The sequence below is a fragment of the Notothenia rossii genome (assembly GCF_949606895.1).
Source record: "Notothenia rossii genome assembly, chromosome: 2".
Taxonomy (NCBI): domain Eukaryota; kingdom Metazoa; phylum Chordata; class Actinopteri; order Perciformes; family Nototheniidae; genus Notothenia; species Notothenia rossii.
Genome location: NC_136904.1, coordinates 94,993,435 through 95,017,732, shown reverse-complemented (window position 1 = coordinate 95,017,732; position 24,298 = coordinate 94,993,435). Strand labels below are relative to the sequence as shown.

Genomic DNA, 24,298 nt, shown 5'->3' with positions numbered 1-24,298 from the left:
TAATACTTTGCCAAATTCTGACTTTTTTGAACATCAACGTTTGTCTTCTGTCAGTGAGAGTTATTCTAAAGTGTCCTCATGATCTCTGCAGTCTCACATGTTCTGGTTCTTCTCAGCTCTTCATAGCAGAGCATCTACAGCACAAGACTCCACAGAGTTACAGATGTTACTGTCCTGTGTCCTCCTGCAGCCTCTAACAGAGGAAGCTGTAACACCTCCCATCCCCTCAGAGCAGCTACTGTCCTGTGTCCTCCTGCAGCCTCTAACAGAGGAAGCTGTAACACCTCCCATCACCTCAGAGCAGCTACTGTCCTGTGTCCTCCTGCAGCCTCTAACAGAGGAAGCTGTAACACCTCCTATCACCTCAGAGCAGCTGACACATACAGTGATATCTAACCATCATGTTGAGCCCCTCTCAGATCAGACTCTAACCAGCGGCCCTCCTCCTGTTGGTCCTCGTTACCCAGATCTGACTCCTCATGAATAATCTATCACACAGGCTGTTTCCATGGCAGCGCTTCACGCTTCCCAGGGAGAGGAGGCGATGCCTGTAATGTCATCAGTGTGTACATGAAAGCGTCTCCAGTTTGATACCAACCTCACACTGCTTGTGCCAAATGTCTATGTTCTTGCGCTGAGCTTTTGAGAAATGGTCCCATGCCTTTTGCCTCGTGGCGGCGGTGAAAACGCCTGTGATCTGCTCGACTTTGGGGTGAAGGAGGAGGAGGAGGAGGAAGAGGAGGAGGAAGAAGAAGAGGAAGAGGAGGAAGAAGAGGAAGAGGAGGAAGAGGAGGAGAAAACAGGACGTTTATGTAGCCTTGTAGCACTGACTGAGGCTCATACAGCAGAGGAGACACACTGACCTCAGGGACCGATCACTCCTCAACTTAAATCCTGTCAGCATTTGCTCGGGTCTAATTCAGTGAAGTCCATGCTAAGGATGTGAAGCGGGTCTTTTAATCGAGGTCTGATCGTATATATTTACTTTAATAGAGCTTTCTAAATGGGAGTTGTTGAATGTTTCTGCTCACAACTATGTAAATATTCAAGGGTTTTATTTTTCATTACGCAAAACATCTACTTTAGTTTGACCTCTCAAACCTCATTCACACCAACGGTGCTTCAGGGCCGGTTCGGAGCCGGAGCTTGAAAAGCACCGGGTTTTCCTGTTCACACCGCAGCGGAGCAGCCTCTTAGCTCCGGAATCCGGTTCGTTTCAAGCACCAACAAATTGTCCGGCCAGAGCAAAAGCACCGCATACGTCACGCTTACGTCGAGGTGGGGGCGGGGGCAGGGGCAGGGGTGGGATCAACTCCTGAACAACAACAACAAGCCCACGTTTTGTACACAACGATGGAGAAAGTTAAAAAGCAGCAGTGGTCCACTGAAGAGACCAGCTACCTGCTGGGGATCTGGTCTTCTGAAGAGGTACAGAGGAAGCTGGAGCACAATCGGCCATTGTTGTTGTTGTTGTTGTTGTTGTTGTTGTTGTTGTTGTTGTTGGTGTGAGCTGTGAGGGGTTTCCGCGCGGTTTGGCTTTATGAAGCAGGCACGCAAACGGTTACGTCATGACGCAAACGATGACGCAATGACGCAGCACCAGTTGGACTCTGGGCGGTGGGAAAAGAGCCGGAGCTAAACCGAAGAACCGGTTCTGAACCTCAAAAGCTCTAGCACGGATCCTGAGCCGGAGTTGCGTTGGTGTGAATGAGGTATGAGAGTCTAAGGTCTAACTCTAACAATGCAACACGCTATACTTAAAGGTCCCTACACTGATATTATTGATACCAGCAGAATTGTAGAACTTAATATATATTTATAATAAGAGGTCATGTGTGTCTCTGCTGCTGTGTGTACTTACATCCCCTGCAGCTGCACCTCAGGGCTCACAGGCAGCATCAACGCACAATAACTGCTCAGATTTCACTTTGTTATGTCACATATTAAAGCGTAGGTTAGTGAAGTACTCGATTACTGTCAGAGTATAACTTTCCCAAAGCATTTGTTCTGACGCTGATGCTGCCTTTTTACAGTATTTCTGTCTTTGCTTTCACATTTCCATCAAAGTTAAATCCATTTCATTTTTCTGCAGACTTTCTGATCATCACAGAAACACACCCTGAACTACTCACCTCTGAAACAACAGCATGCATGACGAAGATGAAGAGGAAGATGATGAAGATGAAGATGAGGATGATCGGCAGTAATAACAAAAAGAAACAGATATTGTTGTCTGCACACAATGTACGACAATTTATGCTTTCTTTTTTTACTACTGCCGATTTGTATTCCATGTCTATGTTAACACATTTATATCTCACTATGTTTTTAGGTTATTTTTTATATTTTTATATTTCTCTATCTGTGTTGTTTTACTTTTATGTATGCACCACGACACCAAGTCAAATTCCTCGTTCCAGAGAATATAAAGCCTAAATAGAGCTGTTTCAGCAGAGCTTCAGATGAGCAGCTGATGCGAGACGATGGACGGGGGGAGGGAGGGTTGTCATGGAGACTGAGACCCTCGACTTGCATGGAGGAAAGAAGCTTTAAAATGGACGAGGGGTGAGAGAGGGGCTTCACGGTCTGAAGCTCCGACATCTGAGCGGGTCACGAGTTTTAAAGGTCCCCTATCATCCTCTTCTTCATCAATATGTCTCAGATATACCCAGAGCCTGTCTCTGATTGGCTGAAACACCAAACAGATCATTGCAGCATTACCCATAATCCCCTCTGTTTCAGCCCTGTTTCCAAAGTGCTGATTCTCTGTCTGTTACTTCAGATGAAAATAAGGAGCCCCTCCCCCACGCCCCTCTGAGAGACATTTGGTTACAAAGAACTCAATGGAGCTCTAGGAGGAGATTCAGGTGATAAAGGGGGGGGGGGGGGGTTACCTTGGTTGCTGATTGGCTAATGGTTACACAAGACAAAACATCGTTATGACATCATCAAGTGGCCAAAATCTGATCAGCTCATTTTCAGACAGGTTTTTATAGAAATGGATCAAAAAGAGAGAGAATCTTTGTTCCTGAAACTTTCAGAGTCTCTTTACACAGAGGGGACACATGTTGATGTAGAAGAGACATGAAGAAGAGGGGACACATGTTGATGTAGAAGAGACATGGAGAAGAGGGGACACATGTTGATGTAGAAGAGACATGGAGAAGAGGGGACACATGTTGATGTAGAAGAGACATGAAGAATAGGGGACACATGTTGATGTAGAAGAGACATGGAGAAGAGGGGACACATGTTGATGTAGAAGAGACATGAAGAAGAGGGGACACATGTTGATGTAGAAGAGACATGGAGAAGAGGGGACACATGTTGATGTAGAAGAGACATGACGAAGAGCGGACACATGTTGATGTAGAAGAGACATGAAGAAGAGGGGACACATGTTGATGTAGAAGAGACATGAAGAAGAGGGGACACATGTTGATGGAGAAGAGACATGAAGAAGAGGGGACACATGTTGATGTAGAAGAGACATGAAGAAGAGGGGACACATGTTGATGGAGAAGAGACATGAAGAAGAGGGGACACATGTTGATGAATAAGAGACATGGAGAAGAGGGGACACATGTTGATGTAGAAGAGACATGAAGAAGAGGGGACACATGTTGATGTAGAAGAGACATGAAGAAGAGGGGACACATGTTGATGAAGAAGAGACATGAAGAAGAGGGGACACATGTTGATGAAGAAGAGACATGAAGAAGAGGGGACACATGTTGATGTAGAAGAGACATGAAGAAGAGGGGACACATGTTGATGTAGAAGAGACATGAAAAAGAGGGGACACATGTTGATGTAGAAGAGACATGAAGAAGAGGGGACACATGTTGATGTAGAAGAGACATGGAGAAGAGGGGACACATGTTGATGTAGAAGAGACACGAAGAAGAGGGGACACATGTTGATGTAGAAGAGACATGAAGAAGAGGGGACACATGGTGATGTAGAAGAGACATGGAGAAGAGGGGACACATGTTGTTCACGCTTGTTCTGATGCACCTCCTGAGGACGATGAGTGGTTATGAACCCGCAGTGAGAGGAGCTCACCTGATGTCTCTCGGTGAAGACGTCCCAGTGGAAGACGTCCCCGCCATGGGCCTGACTTCCTGCTGGTCATAGATAATAAAGAGTGCTTACACTGGTTGAGGATGGCCAGCAGGGCGCTCTTGAACGCCTCCTTGGCGCGCTCCATCTCCTCCTCGTGCTGAGCCTTCTCGCTCATCAGCCGGCGCACGTGGCCGTTGGCCGACTGGATCATGGAGTAGAAGTTGTTGGCGGTGCGGCGGTTCACCTCTCCGCGGTCCATCCAGGTGAAGAGCACCGCCGTGGCCTCGCCGAAGGTCTGGTCGTCTGCTGGGAGGATTCAAAAGATTCAAAGATTCAAAGGTGTTATGGTCACATGCTCAGAACCACACAAACAATTATATGTGTTTATGTTTTTATTGAACACACCATGTAAACATTCACAGTGCAGGGTGGAACAAGTAAGTGAACCCTTGGATGGAATAACTGGTTGACCCTCCTTTGGCAGCAATAACCTCAACCAAACGTTTCCTATAGTTGATATCAGACCTGCACAACGGTCAGGAGGACTTTTGGACCATTCCTCTTTACAGAAGTGTTTCAGTTCAGCAATATTCTTGGGATGCCTGGTGTGAATCGCTCTCTTGAGGTCAAAGCATCTGAATTGGGTTGAGGTCAGGACTCTGACTGGGCCGCTCCAGAAGGCCTATTTTCTTCTGTTGTTGATTTGCTTCTGTGCTTTGGGTCGTTGTCCTGTTGCATCACCCATCTTCTGTTGAGCTTCACTTGGTGGACAGATGGCCTTAAGTTCTCCAGCAAAATGTCTTGATCAACTTGAGAATTCATTTTTCCGTGGATGATGGCAATCTGTCCAGGCCCTGAGGCAGCAGCCCCAAACCACGATGCTCCCTCCACCATACTTCACAGTTGGGATGAGGTTTTGATGTTGGTGTGCTGTGCCTTTTGTTCTCCACACATAGCGTTGTGTGTTCCTTCCAAACAACTCAACTTTGGTTTCATCTGTCCACAGAATATTTAACCAGTAGTGCTGTGGAACATCCAGGTGCTCTTTTGCAAACTTCAAACGTGCAGCAATGTTTTTTCTGGACAGCAGTGGCTTCCTCCATTTTATGACCAACTTATGCAGAAATCCAGGAAGCTCCAAAGGGTTCACAAACTTTTTCTTTCAACTGTATATGTAAATTAGGCAATTGGAGGATGAGACCCTCTTTAATGGTCACACACACACACACACACACACACACACACACACACACACACACACACACACACACACACACACACACACACACACACACACACACACACACACACACACACACACACACACACACACACACACACACACACACACACACACACAGACACACACACACACACACACACACACACAGTGACATGTGTTCTCTGCTCTAGTACTGGGAGCAGAGGGTAAATAGAATATGATATAAAATAATGCACATTTAAACTAAATTAAATACGATTTATTGCATTCATAGCTATTTATTTAATAAGTATATTGCAAGATGACAGTGTCGGTAATCAGAACCAGATTTACAGTTCTTCCACGATCACTCAGCAGATCCAGATTTCAGAATAAGAGTTTCATGTTCTCTGAATGTTTCTATTGGAGCGCAGTCAGAGTCTCTCCTGCTCTCTGCTCTGGAAATATGTCTATAAATACGTTTTGGAGAGAAGAACAATTTTAGTTGAACTAAATCCCACCTAGACGATCAAAACCACAACTATGACCAACTACAATCCCAAAACATTACCAACCATAACCCCAAATGATCACAATATATAACTCTAACTACACTGACATTAACCCAACAATTCACTGAACTATGACCACTAAACCAAAACCAACTATAACCCCAAATGATGACCAACTGTAACTAACTATTAACAGTAATTACATACCCCCAAAATACCACCTGATACAACCCCTATCCCTAACTATAACCCCAGATTATTACCAACCAAATCCCAAATTATAACCAAGTATAACCTCTCATTAAAACCAACTAATACCTCAAACTATAAGCAACTATTACTTTAAAACTACAGCCAACCCTAACCCAAAATTATAATAACAAATAACCCCAAAATAAAATCAACCATAGCCTCAAATAATAACCAAATAATAACCCCCAACTATAGCCCTAAAGTATAAAAAAAACATCCCCAAAATATAACCAACTATACCCCAAACTAAACAGAAAACTATACCCCAAACTATGCCCCAAACTAAACCGAAAACTATACCCCAAACTATACCCCAAACTATATCCCAAACTAAGCAAAGTTAAAACCCCAAATATAATCAACTATACCACAACCTACCCCAAACTATACCCCAAACTAAGCAAACTTAGAACCCCAAATATAACCAACTATACCCCAAACTATACCCCAAACTATATCCCAAACTAAGCAAACTTAAAACCCCAAATATAATCAACTATACCACAACCTACCCCAAACTATACCCCAAACTAAGCAAACTTAAAACCCCAAATATAATCAACTATACCACAACCTACCCCAAACTATATCCCAAACTAAGCAAACTTAGAACCCCAAATATAACCAACTATACCCCAAATATAACCAACTATACCCCAAACTATACCCCAAACTATACCCCAAACTATACCCTAAACTATACCCCAATCTAAACCGAAAACTATACCCCAAACTATACGCCAAACTATGCCCCAAACTAAACCGAAAACTATACCCCAAACTAGGCAAACTTAGAACCCCAAATATAACAAACTATACCCCAAACTATACCCCAAATATAACCAACTATACCTCAAACTATACCCCAAACTATACCCCAAATATAACCAACTATACCTCAAACTATACCCCAAACTATACCACAAACTATACCCCACATATAACCAACTATACCCCAAACTATACCCCAAACTATACCCCAAACTATACCCAACATATAACCAACTATACTTCAAACTATACCACACACTATACCTCGAACTATACCCCAAACTATACCCCAAACTATACCCCAAACTATACCCCAAACTATACCCCACATATAACCAACTATATTTCAAACTATACCTCAAACTATACCCCAAACTATACCCCAAACTATACCCCAAACTATACCCCAAACTATACCCCAAACTATACCCCACATATAACCAACTATATTTCAAACTATACCTCAAACTATACCCCAAACTATACCCCAAACTATACCCCAAACTATATCCCAAACTATACCCCAAACTGTACCCCAAACTATACCCCACATATAACCAACTATATCACAAACTATACCCCAAACTAGGCAAACTTAAAACCCCAAATAAAACCAACAATACCCAAACTATACCCCACATATAACCAACTATACCTCAAACTATACCCCAAACTAAGCACACTTAAAGCCCCAAAATATAACCAACTCTAAGCAATAATACCCCCAAACTAAACAGACAATTACACCAGACTATATCCAGATAAACTAAATGTAATCTTACTGCATGAAAGGAACAGACTGGTGTACTTTTACTGCTGACACTCTGCTTGTAATGGAGTATTTCTCCATCCGTCAGAAGAGAGAAGTGCCTCCTGCCTCACGGCCCATCGCAGCTAACGGGGGGTGCAGATCACAGGAAGTCGTTTCACGGGACCTTTAGCGTTCAGTGGGGCTAATCCAACAACAGAAGCTTCTGAGGAGTGAGACGTGGAGAGAGATCCAGAAATCTCTCTCTGGGGGCGCTCTCTGTTCACGGCAGTGAGCACAAACTGCATTTCTGATTTCCACTTTCTACCCAGCCCTGCTCTCAGAGTCTCTGAGCGCTCTGAGCAGCGCTTTCCAACCCATTTGAATAATAATGTGAGTGCAGAACAGAGTGAATTAGAGAGCGTTTAATGAGCTCAATACCCGGCGCAACACAACCGGTAAGAAGAGTCTTCCTCTGCTGATAAAGCTCCATTCAGGCTCTGCAGCAGATTACAGTCACATTACAGGGAGCACAATGAGCCGCCGTGTGAGGGGGGGGGGTTCATAAAGGGTTCTTCAGAGCAAAAACATGGCTGTTTATGTTGGGTATTAGGGGACGGATGGGCGGAGGTTAGGGAGCTAAACTGGGGATTCAGGAGCAAATGTTAACAAAGCAGAGCGACACAGTGCTGCTTCTATCAGAGGTGGAGAATTATTATATTGCATCTTTATTATTCCTGTGGTGCTAACAGGTGCTAACAGGTGCTAACAGATGCTAACGCTCCATGAACCACAAGCTTTTACATCATACACAATCACACACGTGTAAAGGCTTGAGTAGTGTTTCAGCCAGAGTCACTTTATCCTATCAGGAAGCTCAGGGAGAGGCGTGTCTTTCAAAATAAAAGTCCTATAGAGTTCTGTATGACATGTTGTTGTGTAAGACGTGCTGCCGTAGAGGTGGGCTGGGTTTCATCCTGACAGAAGGGATTATTTTGTGTCTGGATTTTCTCCAATACGCATTAAAGCATATTGATTTAATCTAGAAGCAGCGTAACGCTAACAGAGCTGAGCTTTGTATCCTCACAGTGAGGATAGTGTGCTGGAAGTGAAGGAGATTAAACGTTTTCTACTGTAAAACTACAGGAGGAGGAGGAGGAGGAGGAGGAGCAGGAGGAGGAGGAGGAGGAAGAGGAGGAGGAGTGAGAGGAGGGAGAGTGACCTTCAGAGTCTCCTCTACAACAGCCCTTATCTCTGACTGCACTCCACATCTCTCCCCAGTCTCTCCTTTATTGAGCCTTTCATGGCATTTTGTGTTTTTGGTCCTAAAGATTTTTTTGTAAAGCTATTTCCTGTTTTCCCGTTTCAAGGAAGGTGCTTTATAAACAAAGGTATAATAATATTTCATAATATAATGCTTATATATATATAATATGGAGTATTATGTTTGCTCAGGAAGAGGCATGTTTTTCAAAATAAAAGCCCCATGGAGTTATAGTCTCCTCACGGCCCGTCCACACGGCGGCGTGCGTTGAAGCTTCAACGGAGACGCTGCCCATTCACTTTGAATGGGGTGACGCTTTGCCGAACTGCATTGTGGTCGCTCCGTTGCTCGCGCTGAAAGTTGAGAAAAGTTCAACATTTCAAGCGTCAATGGAAGCGCCAGCCAATCGAATCATATGCCAGTACAAGCTCTAGCCAATCGAACCGCGTGCTTGTGTGTCCGGGGCGGGAGATTCATGTGATTGGTTGTTGGTCGAGTTTCAGACACGCCCGCCGGCAAGCTTCAACACACGCCGCCGTGTGGACGCTGCGTCACAGTAAGCAGTACTTTGTATTATTATACATCATTTATATTCCATTTGGCTGCAGGAGGGGACAGTTATTACTCTTTTAAATATTTATATAAATGTAAACTAATCATTTTGTAAATCAGTGTCTGTGACTTTTCTTTTAGCTGAGTATCCACTGCTGCATGTAAGCAGGAATCATAACACACACACACACACACACACACACACACACACACACACACACACACACACACACACACACACACACACACACACACACACACACACACACACACACACACACACACACACACACACACACACACACACACACACACACACACACACACACACACACACACACACACAGATCATCCTCATCATCAGAGACACACACATCTGTCAGAACATCACTTCCTCTCTGCAGGAGAGAGAGGTTTGTTCATGAAGAATATCAATAACTCCTCTCTCTGAGCTCCACCTGTGATTAGCTCTCACAGCGGGGGGCAGCGGGGGATTATACACACACACACACACCAAACACACACACACACACACACACACACACACACCAAACACACACACACACACACACACACACATACACACACACACACAATAACAATCACATTTGTTAACAGCGACCTCTAGATCTGCTCCTAGATCATGATTTTAGAACATATCGGATGAAAAGTGATTGCTTTTTTATTTCTACATCCCTGTATCCATGGCTACAGCTGCAGACTCCTCCTGCAGGAGCGTCAGAGGGCGGGTTGTTGGAAAAGAGGCTTTTATATGACAGTCTTCTGCCATATCCAACTGTTCAAAGCCTGCCACTGCTCTAGAGGTCTACTTTTTACATTACATTGCATTTAGCTGACGCTTTTATCCAAAGCGACTTACAATAAGTGCATTCGACCAGGAAGATACAACCTTTAAGAAAACAGAATCATATAAGTACATCAGGTTTCATAGAGCCAAACATTTCAAGTGCTACTCAACTGGCATTTAGATAAGCCAGTCCTTTATTAGTATATAAGTGCTTTGTTAGTAATTCTATTGCTCGAAGTGGAGTCTAAAGAGATGAGTTTTCAGTTTGCGTCGGAAGATGTGTAAGCTATCTGCTGTCCTGATTTCAATGGGGAGCTCATTCCACCATTTTGGAGCCAGGATAGCAAACCCACGTGTTTTTGCTGACGGGAACTTGGGTCCCCCTCGCAGTGCGGGTGCAGCGAGCTGTTTGGCTGATGCAGAGCGGAGTGCACGTGCTGGGGTGTACGGTTTAACCATGTCCTGGATGTAGGAAGGGCCAGATCCATTCGCAGCATGGTACGCAAGTACCAGTGTCTTGAAGTGGATTCTAGCAGTTACTGGAAGCCAGTGAAGGGAGCGGAGGAGCGGTGTGGTGTGGGAGAATTTGGGAAGGTTGAAGACCAGACGAGCCGCTGCATTCTGGATGAGCTGCAGAGGTCGGATGGCACATGCAGGTAGACCAGCCAGGAGGGAGTTGCAGTAGTCTAGGCGTGAGATGACGAGAGCCTGGACCAGAATCTGCGCTGATGTCTGGGTCAGCTGGGGACGTATCCTCCTGATGTTGTAAAGAGTGTATCTGCAGCAGCGGGTTGTAGCAGCGATGTTTGCAGTGAAGGACAGTTTGTTATCTAGGACCACACCCAGATTCCTTGCAGTCTGAGTCGGGGAAACAACAGAGGTGCCGATGTTGATTGTTAGGTCTACTGCGCACCCGCTGAGAGGAAAGGAAGGGGGTAGCTTCAGAGCTAGCATGCTTCTTTCAGTTCTCTTACAAAAATGTGTTTATATTTGGTTGTACACATAAAAGAAAACACTGTAGTGGTTTAACCGGAATGGAAATGGGCAGAGAGGGCGACAGTTGAATACAATTAAAGGGATAAAAGAAGCTAGAGAATGAGCATTAAAGGTCCCATGTCCTGCTTCTCTGGTTCTGACCCGTCCCCTTGTGTTCTGTAGCTTCTGCCTGTGAACGCTCTGCAGAGTCTCACACCCTGTAGGAGTAACACTCTGACACAGAGAAGACCTGTCTGCCCCAGAACGCCTCGATGGACATTTCTCTCTTTCTTCCAGGGTACAGTGACGTGCCCATACCCAAATGGACCAATCCGTGGAGCTGTTACGTTACGTCCGCAGAGCCGTTAGGTTAAGTCTGTGGATTAGTCCAAATGGACCAATCCACGGACTTCCTCAAACACACATTCAATCTTTTCTCAGCTGCAGCTCCGCTGATTTCTCCTGCCTGAGACGGCGTGACGCGGCGAGGCTGTGAGTCGGTGTGTGAGCACACACAAACTCCCAGCAAGGCTGCGGGTGTGTGTTCGGGCTGGGTTTCGCTGTCTCGCAGACGGCCACTGGGCTCACAGGGAGGGGGGGGGGACAGGAGCTCCAACAAAATGTACTTCAGTAAAAAGTACCCATAACTAGCAGCTGTTTTAAAGAGTACCTGACCTCCCTTTATATTAATAGAACAATAATGTCATTGTTAGCTAATGAATGTTTCCATGGTGACCAACGGCAACATGACAACGTTTCCATTGGTCCCTGTTCTTTAGAGAAGACCAGGAAATGATGGATACACGGATCGTGTTCAAATCAATAGGCACGCAATGACTCTAAATAATAATGATCACGCCACCAAACACACATTCAGACTAAAGGAACCAGGCTGTTTGGAAAATGAGAGAAGTAGAAAGTACAGATATTTGAGTTCAACATGTAAGAAGTAGAAAGTACAGGTATTTGAGTTCAACATGTAAGAAGTAGAAAGTACAGATATTTGAGTTCAACATGTAAGAAGTAGAAAGTACAGGTATTTGAGTTCAACATGTAAGAAGTAGAAAGTACAGGTATTTGAGTTCAACATGTAAGAAGTAGAAAGTACAGGTATTTGTGTTCAACATGTGAGAAGTAGAAAGTACAGGTATTTGAGTTCAACATGTAAGAAGTAGAAAGTACAGGTATTTGAGTTCAACATGTAAGAAGTAGAAAGTACAGGTATTTGAGTTCAACATGTAAGAAGTAGAAAGTACAGGTATTTGAGTTCAACATGTAAGAAGTAGAAAGTACAGGTATTTGGGTTCAAAATATAAGAAGTCAAAGTAAAAAGTTGTCAGAAAAATAAGTAGTGGAGTAAAGTACTGATACCAGAAACATGTACTTAAGTACAGGAATTATTTGTACTATTATTTGTACTCCACTACTTCCCCCCTCTGCCCATCCTCACCTTTCAGTCTCTCTGCCAACATGGCCGCCTCGTGTTCGGAGAAGTGCACTATGGGAGGAGGAGAGGGGGGGAGGAGTCTGTCCTCGTGGACGAATCGGAGGTGTCGCTGCTCACGGGCCATAAGGCGCTGCTGACACTCCCACTCATACAGATCGTCCCGTGCCTGAGCGAAGTCCACATGGATCCTCCCTGAGTCCTTCTTCTCCGTGCTGGACCCGATACGCATCCGGTACCCTGAGGGGACATATAGGGTTCAAACATCTGTACCTGAGGGGACATATAGGGTTCAAACATCTGTACCTGAGGGGACATATAGGGTTCAAACATCTGTACCTGAGGGGAGACATAGGGTTTAATTTGTACCCTGATCTGTGTGTGTGTGCGCGTGCGTGTGCGTGTGCGTGCGTGCGTGCGTGCGTGCGTGCGTGCCTGCGTGCGTGTGTGTGTACCTGACAGGTACATGGCCTTGTCCACCATGAACTCCTCGCTGTATCTCAGATGGCAGAAGTTCTTCTTGCTCTTCCTGAGGGCCAGGATTTCTCCGCACTGGTCGAACACCTCCCGGATGACTTCCTCCGTGGCGTTCTCCGGCAGCCCCCCCACAAACACCGTCTTACAGCCGGGGGGGCGCTCCCGCATCGAAGGGGGGGGGAGGTCTGAGGGATAACCGGCATCACAACGTTAGGACTAAGAGCTCAAACTAGGGGTGTCAAACATATGTCTGTTACTTTAGATGAAGATAAGGAGCCCCTCCCCACGCCCCTCATTTGGTTACAAAGAACTCAATGGAGCTCTAGAGGAGATTCAGGTGATAAGGGGGGGGGGGGGGGGTGTTACCTTGTTGCTGATTGGCTAATGGTTACACAAGACAACACATCGTTATGAAATCATAAAGTGGCCAAAATCTGATCAGCTCATTTTCAGACAGGTTTTTATAGAAATGTAACAAATGTGTGTGTTTGTGTGTGTGTGTGTGTGTGTGTGTGTGTGTGTGTGTGTGTGTGTGTGTGTGTGTGTGTGTGTGTGTGTGTGTGTGTGTGTGTGTGTGTGTGTGTGTGTGTGTGTGTGTGTTCTCACTGGGGTTCTGGGGGAACAGTGTGCAGCTCGGGCAGTGGATGATCTCTTTGATGATCGGCATGTCGGGGGGGCCGGGCGGGGGGGGCAGGAGGCTGAGGGCACCCCCCATCAGAGGGTTGATGGGAGGGAGGAGCCCGGGGTCGAACCTCTGGATACACACCGAGTCTGCAGGACACACACACACACATAATGACACACACACACACACACACACACACACACACACACACACACACACACACACAAAATGGGTCATATTTATATATAAGTGTTCAGAGAGGTCTTTATTTTTCCTGCTCCCAGAATAGTGGTTTACAGTATTTGCTCCTCTGGTATTCCAGATAAAGTGATGGAGCTTGCAGCAAAACGGTGATTCATCAGAAACACATAAAGAAATCACACAAGCAGGAGATGGAAGAGGAATAAAAACAAAAGCAAAGGAAAGAAATAAAACATCTCTATCAGACAGGAGGGAGATACGAGAATACAAATGAGAGGAGGGAGCAGGACAGAGAAGACACACACACACACACACACACACACACACACACACAAACACACACACAATCACATACACACACACACAAACACACACACAATCACACACACAATCACATACACACACACACACACAAACAATCAGAAACATACATACACACACACACACACACACACACACACACAAACAGACACACACACACACACACACACACACACACACACACACTGAAACATTTATTTCAGTAACTGACGTTTGTCCTTTCAGAGGGTGACAGCGTCTCCTGTACACTGAATCATCTCATCCTGTGTGTGTGTGTGTGTGTGTGTGTGTGTGTGTGTGTGTGTGTGTGTGTGTGTGTGTGTGTGTGTGTGTGTGTGTGTGTGTGTGTGTGTGTGTGTGTGTGATGGAGAGCAGCATTGATTCACACTGAGAGCTTCTCTCTGCACACAGGAAGTGAGGCGCTCTGTGCTCTTTCATAGAGAGGCGAAGTCCCTCCCTTTCCGGGGGAGCTCCATGGGACCTTATTTCAGAAAAATTATGTATTGAAGTCAAAGGGGAGAGAAAGATTATCTTTCCATCCCGTTCGAATTGTGCCACGAATTACACGTTTGTCAATTTAAAAGATAATTTTGCAAGTCAAAAAAATATAAATGTGTCGTAAAACTGAAACACTCAATGAACTAAATCTCCCGTCTCGCACCACGCACCCAGACGGCCGTCATGTTGGCACATTTCACTTCTTTCTTTCAGAATGAGGCGGAAAGTATTAAAAGAGGTGAAAATCACTCCAAGTCTGGGCATGTTGAGAGCTGTACACACACACAAGGGGAGTGAGTCGGTTCCGTGAGAGCCAGCATGCGGGACGGCTTTACAAGGTTTCGGTGAGTAACACGAGTGTAATGTGTAACATGTGTAATTCATCACACAATTCAAAACGGGATCGAAAGATACGTTTTCTCTCTCCATTGACTTCAATACATTATTTTTCAGAAATAAGGTCCCATGGGATAGATGGGCGTGACTTCGCCTCTCTATACAGAGGAGCAGAAGAAGAAGGGATTTATTATGTGTCTCCTGACAGTGTCCTCTCTGTCCTCGCTGCTGCTCGGCTCTCAGAGGTCAGCTGTGTGAGTTAAAATCACCACAAAATGTCATCTTTTGGTGAATTTTGTGGGGATTTCAGGTTTTCGGGTCCCAATGTTTTCTTATAACTCTGGATTTTATTTGTGAAAATAATAAACATTATATAAGAAACATTGAACTGTTTGAAACTCGCGCTCCTATTGGCTAGCGCTCCAACACATTGTACGTGATAGGCTAAGGGGCGGGACATCTCCAAGTGGTTGACCAATCACAACAGAGGCTGCCAGCTAACCAATCAGAGCAGCTCTGTTTTCAGACAGAGGGTGAAAAGAGGTGCTGCAGCACAGGCAGTATGAGAACAATAAAGAGCTTTGCATAAAAAAATGACTCAGACGATTAAACGATTAGCATAATAGATGCAGATTATTTAGCACGCTATTTTCCATATGTGCTCAATAATGCATTTTAATCTGAATTTGTAGTACGTTTATAAATAAATGCATTTCTTTAAATGTTTAAAGCAGGTTTTCTTGAATAAATTCCCAACATATTCTGCTTTTCCTGCAGCATCAGTATCCTGCAGAGAAACCCTCTGACAGAAGCAGAAGCTCTTTTTTGCAGATCTGGAGGAAAAAGCGTTAATCTTCCATAAATCTGAGCGTCCGCGGCCGGCTGCCTCCACACATTCCTCAGGTCTTAGGAAAACTCATTAAAGCGCTGTCTGAGATAACCCCGACAGGTAAATTACACCCCCTCCTCCGCCTCACATTCATCATCATCAACACAGGCAGCGGCAGGATTTTCTCAGAGAAACAAAACCATTAACATCCATCTGGAAGCAGGAGGAAAACCACAGAAAGAGAAGAATGGGAATAATTTACCAGCAAACATACGATGCTTTCAAAAAAGCTTTCTCTTCTTATTTAGAGGTGAGTTTTACACTCTATCGATGATTTAACACGAACAAAACCAGGTTTTTGGACCCCAATAAAATGTTGGACCCTGCAATGCAACTGTGCTAACAGGAGCCCCACAATGTCATTAAGACAGACACACACACACACACACTTCAAAAGGACAAGTCATCGCCAAAATGACATTGCTTTAACCTGTTAAGTGCTGAGTCTGTTTTTCAGGTCTCAGGCTCGAAAATGACATTCCCAGAACAAATGACCATATCTTCCCTTCTAAAAGGGTTACATTAATAATCTAGTTTCTCAAAGTAATGATAAACATGTGAGGTGGATGTAGAAAAGTCAGAATAAATATAGATGTTTTTATTTTAAAGTAAATTCAGATTGAACATGGTAAAAAAACTGTAAATTATAGTGTCCGTCCAAACATAATTGTTTACTTATATTGAAAACTAGCCTTGGATGATGGTAAGGTAGACTAAAAGCTTTAAAAATCCAAAGTCCAACATATAATAAGTACCCTGTATCAAGATTGATTCAAAACAAGTGACATTTGACCTTTTTAGAGAGGTTTAGCAAAAAGAACTCCACCTCTGAGGTGATTTGGGTGGACATGGGCGTTTTTACCGTTTCTCTGGAACCCATTGGTCAATTTTGGTGATTGACATCTCTTTTTGACCGTTAGAGCCAATAGAATTGAAGGGGTATTTCCACATACACACATGTTAACAAAAAAAGGTGGGGGCTTTGCGCATGCATTTTGCATCAGAGTGAAGCTATCTCTCGCTCTGACATCTGGAAACGGGAAAGCAGGTTTATTGCTTATGGATTATCAGAAATCATTTAAAAGGGACACAGACACATTGGATTAACCTATGGATTAACTTCAGCAGCGTTTTTATCGTTTTAATGCCATTGAAGACCACTTTTGACCAGACAACGACCAAGGTGAGCCATGTTGCCGTTTCTAGCTACCTAGCGCCACATGTTTTGATGTCTGTTCTTACTAATAGCTTCACTAGTTCTTTTCATGGAGTGATGATGTATGTACCGATTGATTCTGTGTCTTCTCACGATCAGAGCGATGGGCTGGGCGTGCAGCTACGATAAGTAATAAGGGTGTTATGAGTGAGTTTTTGTGCAAAACGCCGTTAGCATTTTTCGCTTGTGGCTAATTCATAGGCTCAGCGCTAGCTTTGTGGGTTTTAAAAAAAAGGGAAAAAAATGATCAGTTAGCTGGGTTTCTTCCCGTTACATGGATATAAAACATTCATAGTTTATCGAATATTAAACGCTGTTTTTCCCCCCGGTCTCGGGGGTGCGGTGTAGAACAGGTTTGTTAATATTTTAATATGTCCAGTGATGCTGCACAGTGCAGCTCAGGCATTCAATTACTTTAACAGGTTAACGTCCTTTCAAAAATGCTTTGTTTTCTTATTTTGAGGTGAGTTGTACACGCTATCGATGATTTAACACGAACAAAACCAGGTCTTTGGACCCCACTAAAATGTTGGACCCCACACTGTGCTAACAGGAGCCCCACCATGTAATAAAGACAAACACACATACACACACTTCAAAAGGACGAGAGCATCGCCAAAATGAAGTCATTATTTTAATATGTTCACTGATGCTACACAGGCATTCAATTACTTTAACCTAACCCTAACAGCAACAGCAACAGCAACAGCAACAATAATAATAATAATACCCCCTCAGGCTTTGTGTAGCTGAACAAACAAACAGAAAGCTCAGACAAATCCCCCAAAAACTGATTCATAAACAGATTAAAAGGGGAAACAGAAAATTAAATTGATGTGAAACATGCAGGGATTAGTGTTACGAGAACAGCCAAATATAAAGCACCTTAAATTAAAGGGTACTTCTGTGAAATAGGCTTTTATACCATGATTATAATCCTGACCTAACTGGTGCAGTCTTTTAAATGGTCATTTATTCCGTATAAATCTCTGCCGACGGAAGAACATGTAAAACATACTCCATTACAAGTACAGATCCTGCATTTATAATCAAACAGAAGTATCGTCAGCCTCATGCAAAACTTCATTTTAAAACAAATCCTTTCATCCTTTCACTCAAAACATCCTAAAATGTATTTGAAGGTCACTTTGTAGGAGCCTATGCTAATTGCTGGTTATAATACTACTCTCACAATAAAAAATCAAATCCACATAGTGTTACTGATTTCTACTACAAGAAGAACTGTCTGAAGTATTAGTATGCTTATCACATGGCAGTATTCTCAGTTTCTGATCTGCACGTTACTGCAGCGTCGCCTAAGAGCAGCTAAAAGCTTTTCCACTTCAGACCGTTTAGAGCCTCTCAGTTTCCATCACCATTAGAGCCATCAGCGCACACACACACACACACACACACACACACACACACACACACACACACACACACACACACACACACACACACACACACACACACACACACACACACACACACACACACACACACACACACACACACACACACACACACACACACACACACACACACACACACAGTCAAACCTAAGCTCTGAGACTAAAGAGCCTGAAGTAAAACTGACATTGTCTGCTTATTACGAAGTCCATAAATTTGCATAACGTCTGCTGAACTTAGATATTCTTCCCCCCCATTCTCTGTAAAGTGCTGCTGAATGGTAATACTGCACAACACACACACACACACACACACACACACACACACACACACACACACACACACACACACACAGACACAGACACACACACACAGACACACACAGATAACACACACAAATAATGTGAACGATAGCGCTGATATGAGATCTGTTCTCTCCCTCTCTCCCTCGGCAGAAAAATTGTTTTACGGACTAATAATGTTGAAAGTGATTTGCGATAACGGAACAGTCTATCAGTTCTTTTCAATACAAACACTGACATGAAGCCTCATTCAGACCAGACTCTTTTTCGTTCTCACCTGCTCTAGTGCAGGAATGAGTCCTAAACCTTAACCTGTCCCCTGGTCTGGAGGTCAATGGTTTTCTGAATGAGTTTTTGTTTGTAATCCTGAAATAAGGCCTGTGGTTAACACAAGCTGAAGAGACTTAACTAGCGCCGTCAGCTTTAACATGTTGATGGTCGTGGAAAGAGGAAGAATCGGAAGAAGTTCAATGTTTTCACTGAGGCTCACATTTGTAGTGCTGCGATCAAAGTTCAAATTAAATCAACTTTGACCTCGTTAGCGCTGACCTGTGGATGTGCAACCAATCAGAAGACAGCTGTATGTAGCAGCGCAGGCTAGCATAGGAGGTAACCATAGAAACAGAGTTTAACTGGTTGTTTCCACCACCAGCCTCTGAGCCAAACCTCTCAGTATCTCCTGAAGGCAGCTCCATCTTCAGGTCGAGGTACATCTTATTCTACTTTACTTATATTTCACTTCTAAGATGAAACTTTATTTATCCCCTTTGGGAAATGCAGGCCTTTATAGCAGCAACAGGGTCAGAGTTAAAAACAGGATTCACACAAGGTACAAATAAAGTATTTACATTTTTAAAAATAATAATACAAAAAAAAGTGATGAAGTGATAAAGTAACTGTTGAAACAAGACATCACAGTAACACGTTGAGCATTTCAATGTTAAATACATTCTATTGCATTACTTGCACATTAGTATTGTCTTATATATTGATGTTGCATTGTGGGAGGAGCCTGGGACTTCAGGTGTTCTTGTATACACTGACGCTGCTGTTAATCTAAGGGATAAAGCCTTTGAGTCTTTAAGGTGAGGTGTTTAAAGTTACCTGAGAGCAGCGGGGGTCCTCTGAGCCCCACAGGCAGGATGCCCAGGTTGTTCATGGCCGTGGCCCAGGCTCCGTGCTCCGACACGGGGATGCTGAGCTCCGAGAGACACCCATCAGCTGAGGAGCAAACACAGACAGTGAGTTCTTATTGAGTTTAAACTAGAAATACAGCTGGAGATCAAGACCAAATGTTGCTGTTGATGCAGGAATGAGTCCTAAAACCCTGACATGAGTAAGCATTTCTTCACTTCCTGTCCCCTGGTCTGGAGGTCAATAGTTTCCTGAATGTGTTTTTGGTTTTTACCCTGGAATAAGGTCTGTGGTTAAGACGAGCCGAAGAGATTGTAATATTTTTTTCTACCACATAAAATACGTCAGTAAATACCCCATTGGTGAGTTAAAGAGTGGTTGCTAACAAACTAGCCTCCTTTAACTTAGCGGTGGTGACGTGAAGTCATGTGACCGTGCTGTAGTTCCTTTATAGCCCAACATTAGCCTCCTTTAGCTTAGCGGTGGTGACGTGAAGTCATGTGACCGTGCTGTAGTTCCTTTATAGCCCAACGTTAGCCTCCTTTAGCTTAGCGGTGGTGACGTGAAGTCATGTGACCGTGCTGTAGTTCCTTTATAGCCCAACATTAGCCTCCTTTAGCTTAGCGGTGGTGACGTGAAGTCATGTGACCGTGCTGTAGTTCCTTTATAGCCCAACATTAGCCACCTTTAGCTTAGCGGTGGTGACATGAAGTCATGTGACCGTGCTGTAGTTCCTTTATAGCCCAACATTAGCCTCCTTTAGCTTAGCGGTGGTGACGTGAAGTCATGTGACCGTGCTGTAGTTCCTCTATAGCCCAACATTAGCCTCCTTTAGCTTAGCGGTGGTGACATGAAGTCATGTGACCGTGCTGTAGTTCCTTTATAGCCCAACATTAGCCTCCTTTAGCTTAGTGGTGGTGACGTGAAGTCATGTGACCGTGCTGTAGTTCCTTTATAGCCCAACATTAGCCTCCTTTAGCTTAGTGGTGGTGACGTGAAGTCATGTGACCGTGCTGTAGTTCCTTTATAGCCCAACATTAGCCTCCTTTAGCTTAGCGGTGGTGACGTGAAGTCATGTGACCGTGCTGTAGTTCCTTTATAGCCCAACATTAGCCTCCTTTAGCTTAGCGGTGGTGACATGAAGTCATGTGACCGTGCTGTAGTTCCTTTATAGCCCAACAGTAGCCTCCTTTAGCTTAGCGGTGGTGACATGAAGTCATGTGACCGTGCTGTAGTTCCTTTATAGCCCAACATTAGCCTCCTTTAGCTTAGCGGTGGTGACGTGAAGTCATGTGACCGTGCTGTAGTTCCTTTATAGCCCAACATTAGCCTCCTTTAGCTTAGCGGTGGTGACGTGAAGTCATGTGACCGTGCTGTAGTTCCTTTATAGCCCAACATTAGCCTCCTTTAGCTTAGCGGTGGTGACGTGAAGTCATGTGACCGTGCTGTAGTTCCTTTATAGCCCAACATTAGCCTCCTTTAGCTTAGCGGTGGTGACATGAAGTCATGTGACCGTGCTGTAGTTCCTTTATAGCCCAACATTAGCCTCCTTTAGCTTAGCGGTGGTGACATGAAGTCATGTGACCGTGCTGTAGTTCCTTTATAGCCCAACATTAGCCTCCTTTAGCTTAGCGGTGGTGACGTGAAGTCATGTGACCGTGCTGTAGTTCCTTTATAGCCCAACATTAGCCTCCTTTAGCTTAGCGGTGGTGACGTGAAGTCATGTGACCGTGCTGTAGTTCCTTTATAGCCCAACATTAGCCTCCTTTAGCTTAGCGGTGGTGACATGAAGTCATGTGACCGTGCTGTAGTACCTTTATAGCCCAACAGTAGCCTCCTTTAGCTTAGCGGTGGTGACGTGAAGTCATGTGACCGTGCTGTAGTTCCTTTATAGCCCAACATTAGCCTCCTTTAGCTTAGCGGTGGTGACGTGAAGTCATGTGACCGTGCTGTAGTTCCTTTATAGCCCAACATTAGCCTCCTTTAGCTTAGCGGTGGTGACATGAAGTCATGTGACCGTGCTGTAGTTCCTTTATAGCCCAACATTAGCCTCCTTTAGCTTAGCGGTGGTGACGTGAAGTCATGTGACCGTGTTGTAGTTCCTTTATAGCCCAACATTAGCCTCCTTTAGCTTAGCGGTGGTGACGTGAAGTCATGTGACCGTGCTGTAGTTCCTTTATAGCCCAACATTAGCCTCCTTTAGCTTAGCGGTGGTGACATGAAGTCATGTGACCGTGCTGTAGTTCCTTTATAGCCCAACATTAGCCTCCTTTAGCTTAGCGGTGGTGACATGAAGTCATGTGACCGTGCTTTAGTTCCTTTATAGCCCAACAGTAGCCTCCTTTAGCTTAGCGGTGGTGACGAGAAGTCATGTGACCGTGCTGTAGTTCCTTTATAGCCCAACAGTAGCCTCCTTTAGCTTAGCGGTGGTGACGTGAAGTCATGTGACCGTGCTGTAGTTCCTTTATAGCCCAACAGTAGCCTCCTTTAGCTTAGCGGTGGTGACGAGAAGTCATGTGACCGTGCTGTAGTTCCTTTATAGCCCAACAGTAGCCTCCTTTAGCTTAGCGGTGGTGACGTGAAGTCATGTGATCGTGCTGTAGTTCCTTTATAGCCCAACAGTAGCCTCCTTTAGCTTAGCGGTGGTGACGTGAAGTCATGTGACCGTGCTGTAGTTCCTTTATAGCCCAACATTAGCCTCCTTTAGCTTAGCGGTGGTGAAGTGAAGTCATGTGACCGTGCTGTAGTTCCTTTATAGCCCAACAGTAGCCTCCTTTAGCTTAGCGGTGGTGACGTGAAGTCATGTGACCGTGCTGTAGTTCCTTTATAGCCCAACATTAGCCACTTTTAGCTTAGCGGTGGTGACGTGAAGTCATGTGACCGTGCTGTAGTTCCTTTATAGCCCAACATTAGCCACCTTTAGCTTAGCGGTGGTGACGTGAAGTCATGTGACCGTGCTGTAGTTCCTTTATAGCCCAACAGTAGCCTCCTTTAGCTTAGCGGTGGTGACGTGAAGTCATGTGACCGTGCTGTAGTTCCATTATAGCCCAACATTAGCCTCCTTTAGCTTAGCGGTGGTGACGTGAAGTCATGTGACCGTGCTGTAGTTCCTATATAGCCCAACATTAGCCTCCTTTAGCTTAGTGGTGGTGAACTGAAGTCTTGTGACCGTGCTGTAGTTCCTTTATAGCCCAACATTAGCCTCCTTTAGCTTAGCGGTGGTGACATGAAGTCATGTGACCGTGCTGTAGTTCCTTTATAGCCCAACATTAGCCTCCTTTAGCTTAGCGGTGGTGACGTGAAGTCATGTGACCGTGCTGTAGTACCTTTATAGCCCAACAGTAGCTTTTCATTTCAGAAATCAAAACGTGTTGTTAATATGTGGTGATTATCGTGCTGAACTAAACTAAAGTATTTTCTGCAAATACTTTTACTGTGCAATGGCAATAAAGTAGGTTTTTTATTTCACATTGTAATGCATCACACAGGATAACTATATTTTTTACGTAAAATGTAGAATATTTACCTCTGAGATTTGGGGAAGTAGACGTAAAAAGAAGCAGAAATAGGAAGTAAAGTACACATAGACAGATTTAGAATTATGTACAGGTTACTTTACTGTTAATTTTCTATCATACAAACTATATATTTAACCTTGAATTGATTCGTTTTATCAATTTTTTGTATTTCTCTCCAAGCTTGTATCATCATTACGCCCTGACAGGACTGTGTAATATCTCCTGAGGATATTTAAGTATTTTCTTACCGCTGGCCATAGCAGGGCGTCTCCTCCTCTCTCATCAGATCCTTCCTCTGGCTGCTGGGGAGATGGAGGGCCGACGGAGCGATGGACGTGTGAACACACACCTTCATCCAGTCTCAGCAACACACACACACACACACACACACACACACAAAATCTCACACACATACACTGCGCCTGAGGAAGAAACAGAGAGGGAGAGAGTTAAAAAGATGAGATGATCCAAATCCCTCAGAGCGACCATGATTCATGGAGCAGAAACCAGAGAAATATGAAGGTAATTAAGAAGTCCACACACACACACACACACACACACACACACACACACACACACACACACACACACACACACACACACACACATGCACACTCACACACACACACACACACACACACACACACAGACACACACACACACACACACACACACACACACACACACACACACACACACACACACATTGCATCCTGCACACTGTCTCAACTTTGCAGCAGCAATTTTTAATCTTCGACAACACACAGCTGTGTGTG

General features: G+C 44.4%; 1 protein-coding gene across 3 annotated transcripts in view; it reads right to left on the bottom strand.

Moving 5' to 3' along the window:
* enox1 (ecto-NOX disulfide-thiol exchanger 1) overlaps positions 1-23,952 on the bottom strand; it is a 36,228-nt gene extending 12,276 nt beyond the window's left edge. The window contains exons 1-8 of one of the 3 annotated variants that reach the window (XM_079667114.1): positions 23,771-23,952; positions 23,531-23,576; positions 19,975-20,091; positions 13,676-13,840; positions 13,048-13,254; positions 12,599-12,832; positions 4,156-4,368; positions 599-705 (exon numbers count right to left, since the gene is read on the bottom strand). In XM_079667114.1, the coding sequence (XP_079523240.1) occupies positions 599-705; positions 4,156-4,368; positions 12,599-12,832; positions 13,048-13,254; positions 13,676-13,840; positions 19,975-20,091; positions 23,531-23,576; positions 23,771-23,935 (1,254 nt within the window). In that variant the 5' untranslated portion in view covers positions 23,936-23,952. Of the gene's footprint in view, positions 1-598; positions 706-4,155; positions 4,372-12,598; positions 12,833-13,047; positions 13,255-13,675; positions 13,841-19,974; positions 20,092-23,530; positions 23,577-23,770 lie in introns of all 3 variants that reach the window. The other 2 variants (XM_079667113.1, XM_079667115.1) reach the window with 2 other exon arrangements.
* Positions 23,953-24,298: the final 346 nt, after the last annotated feature.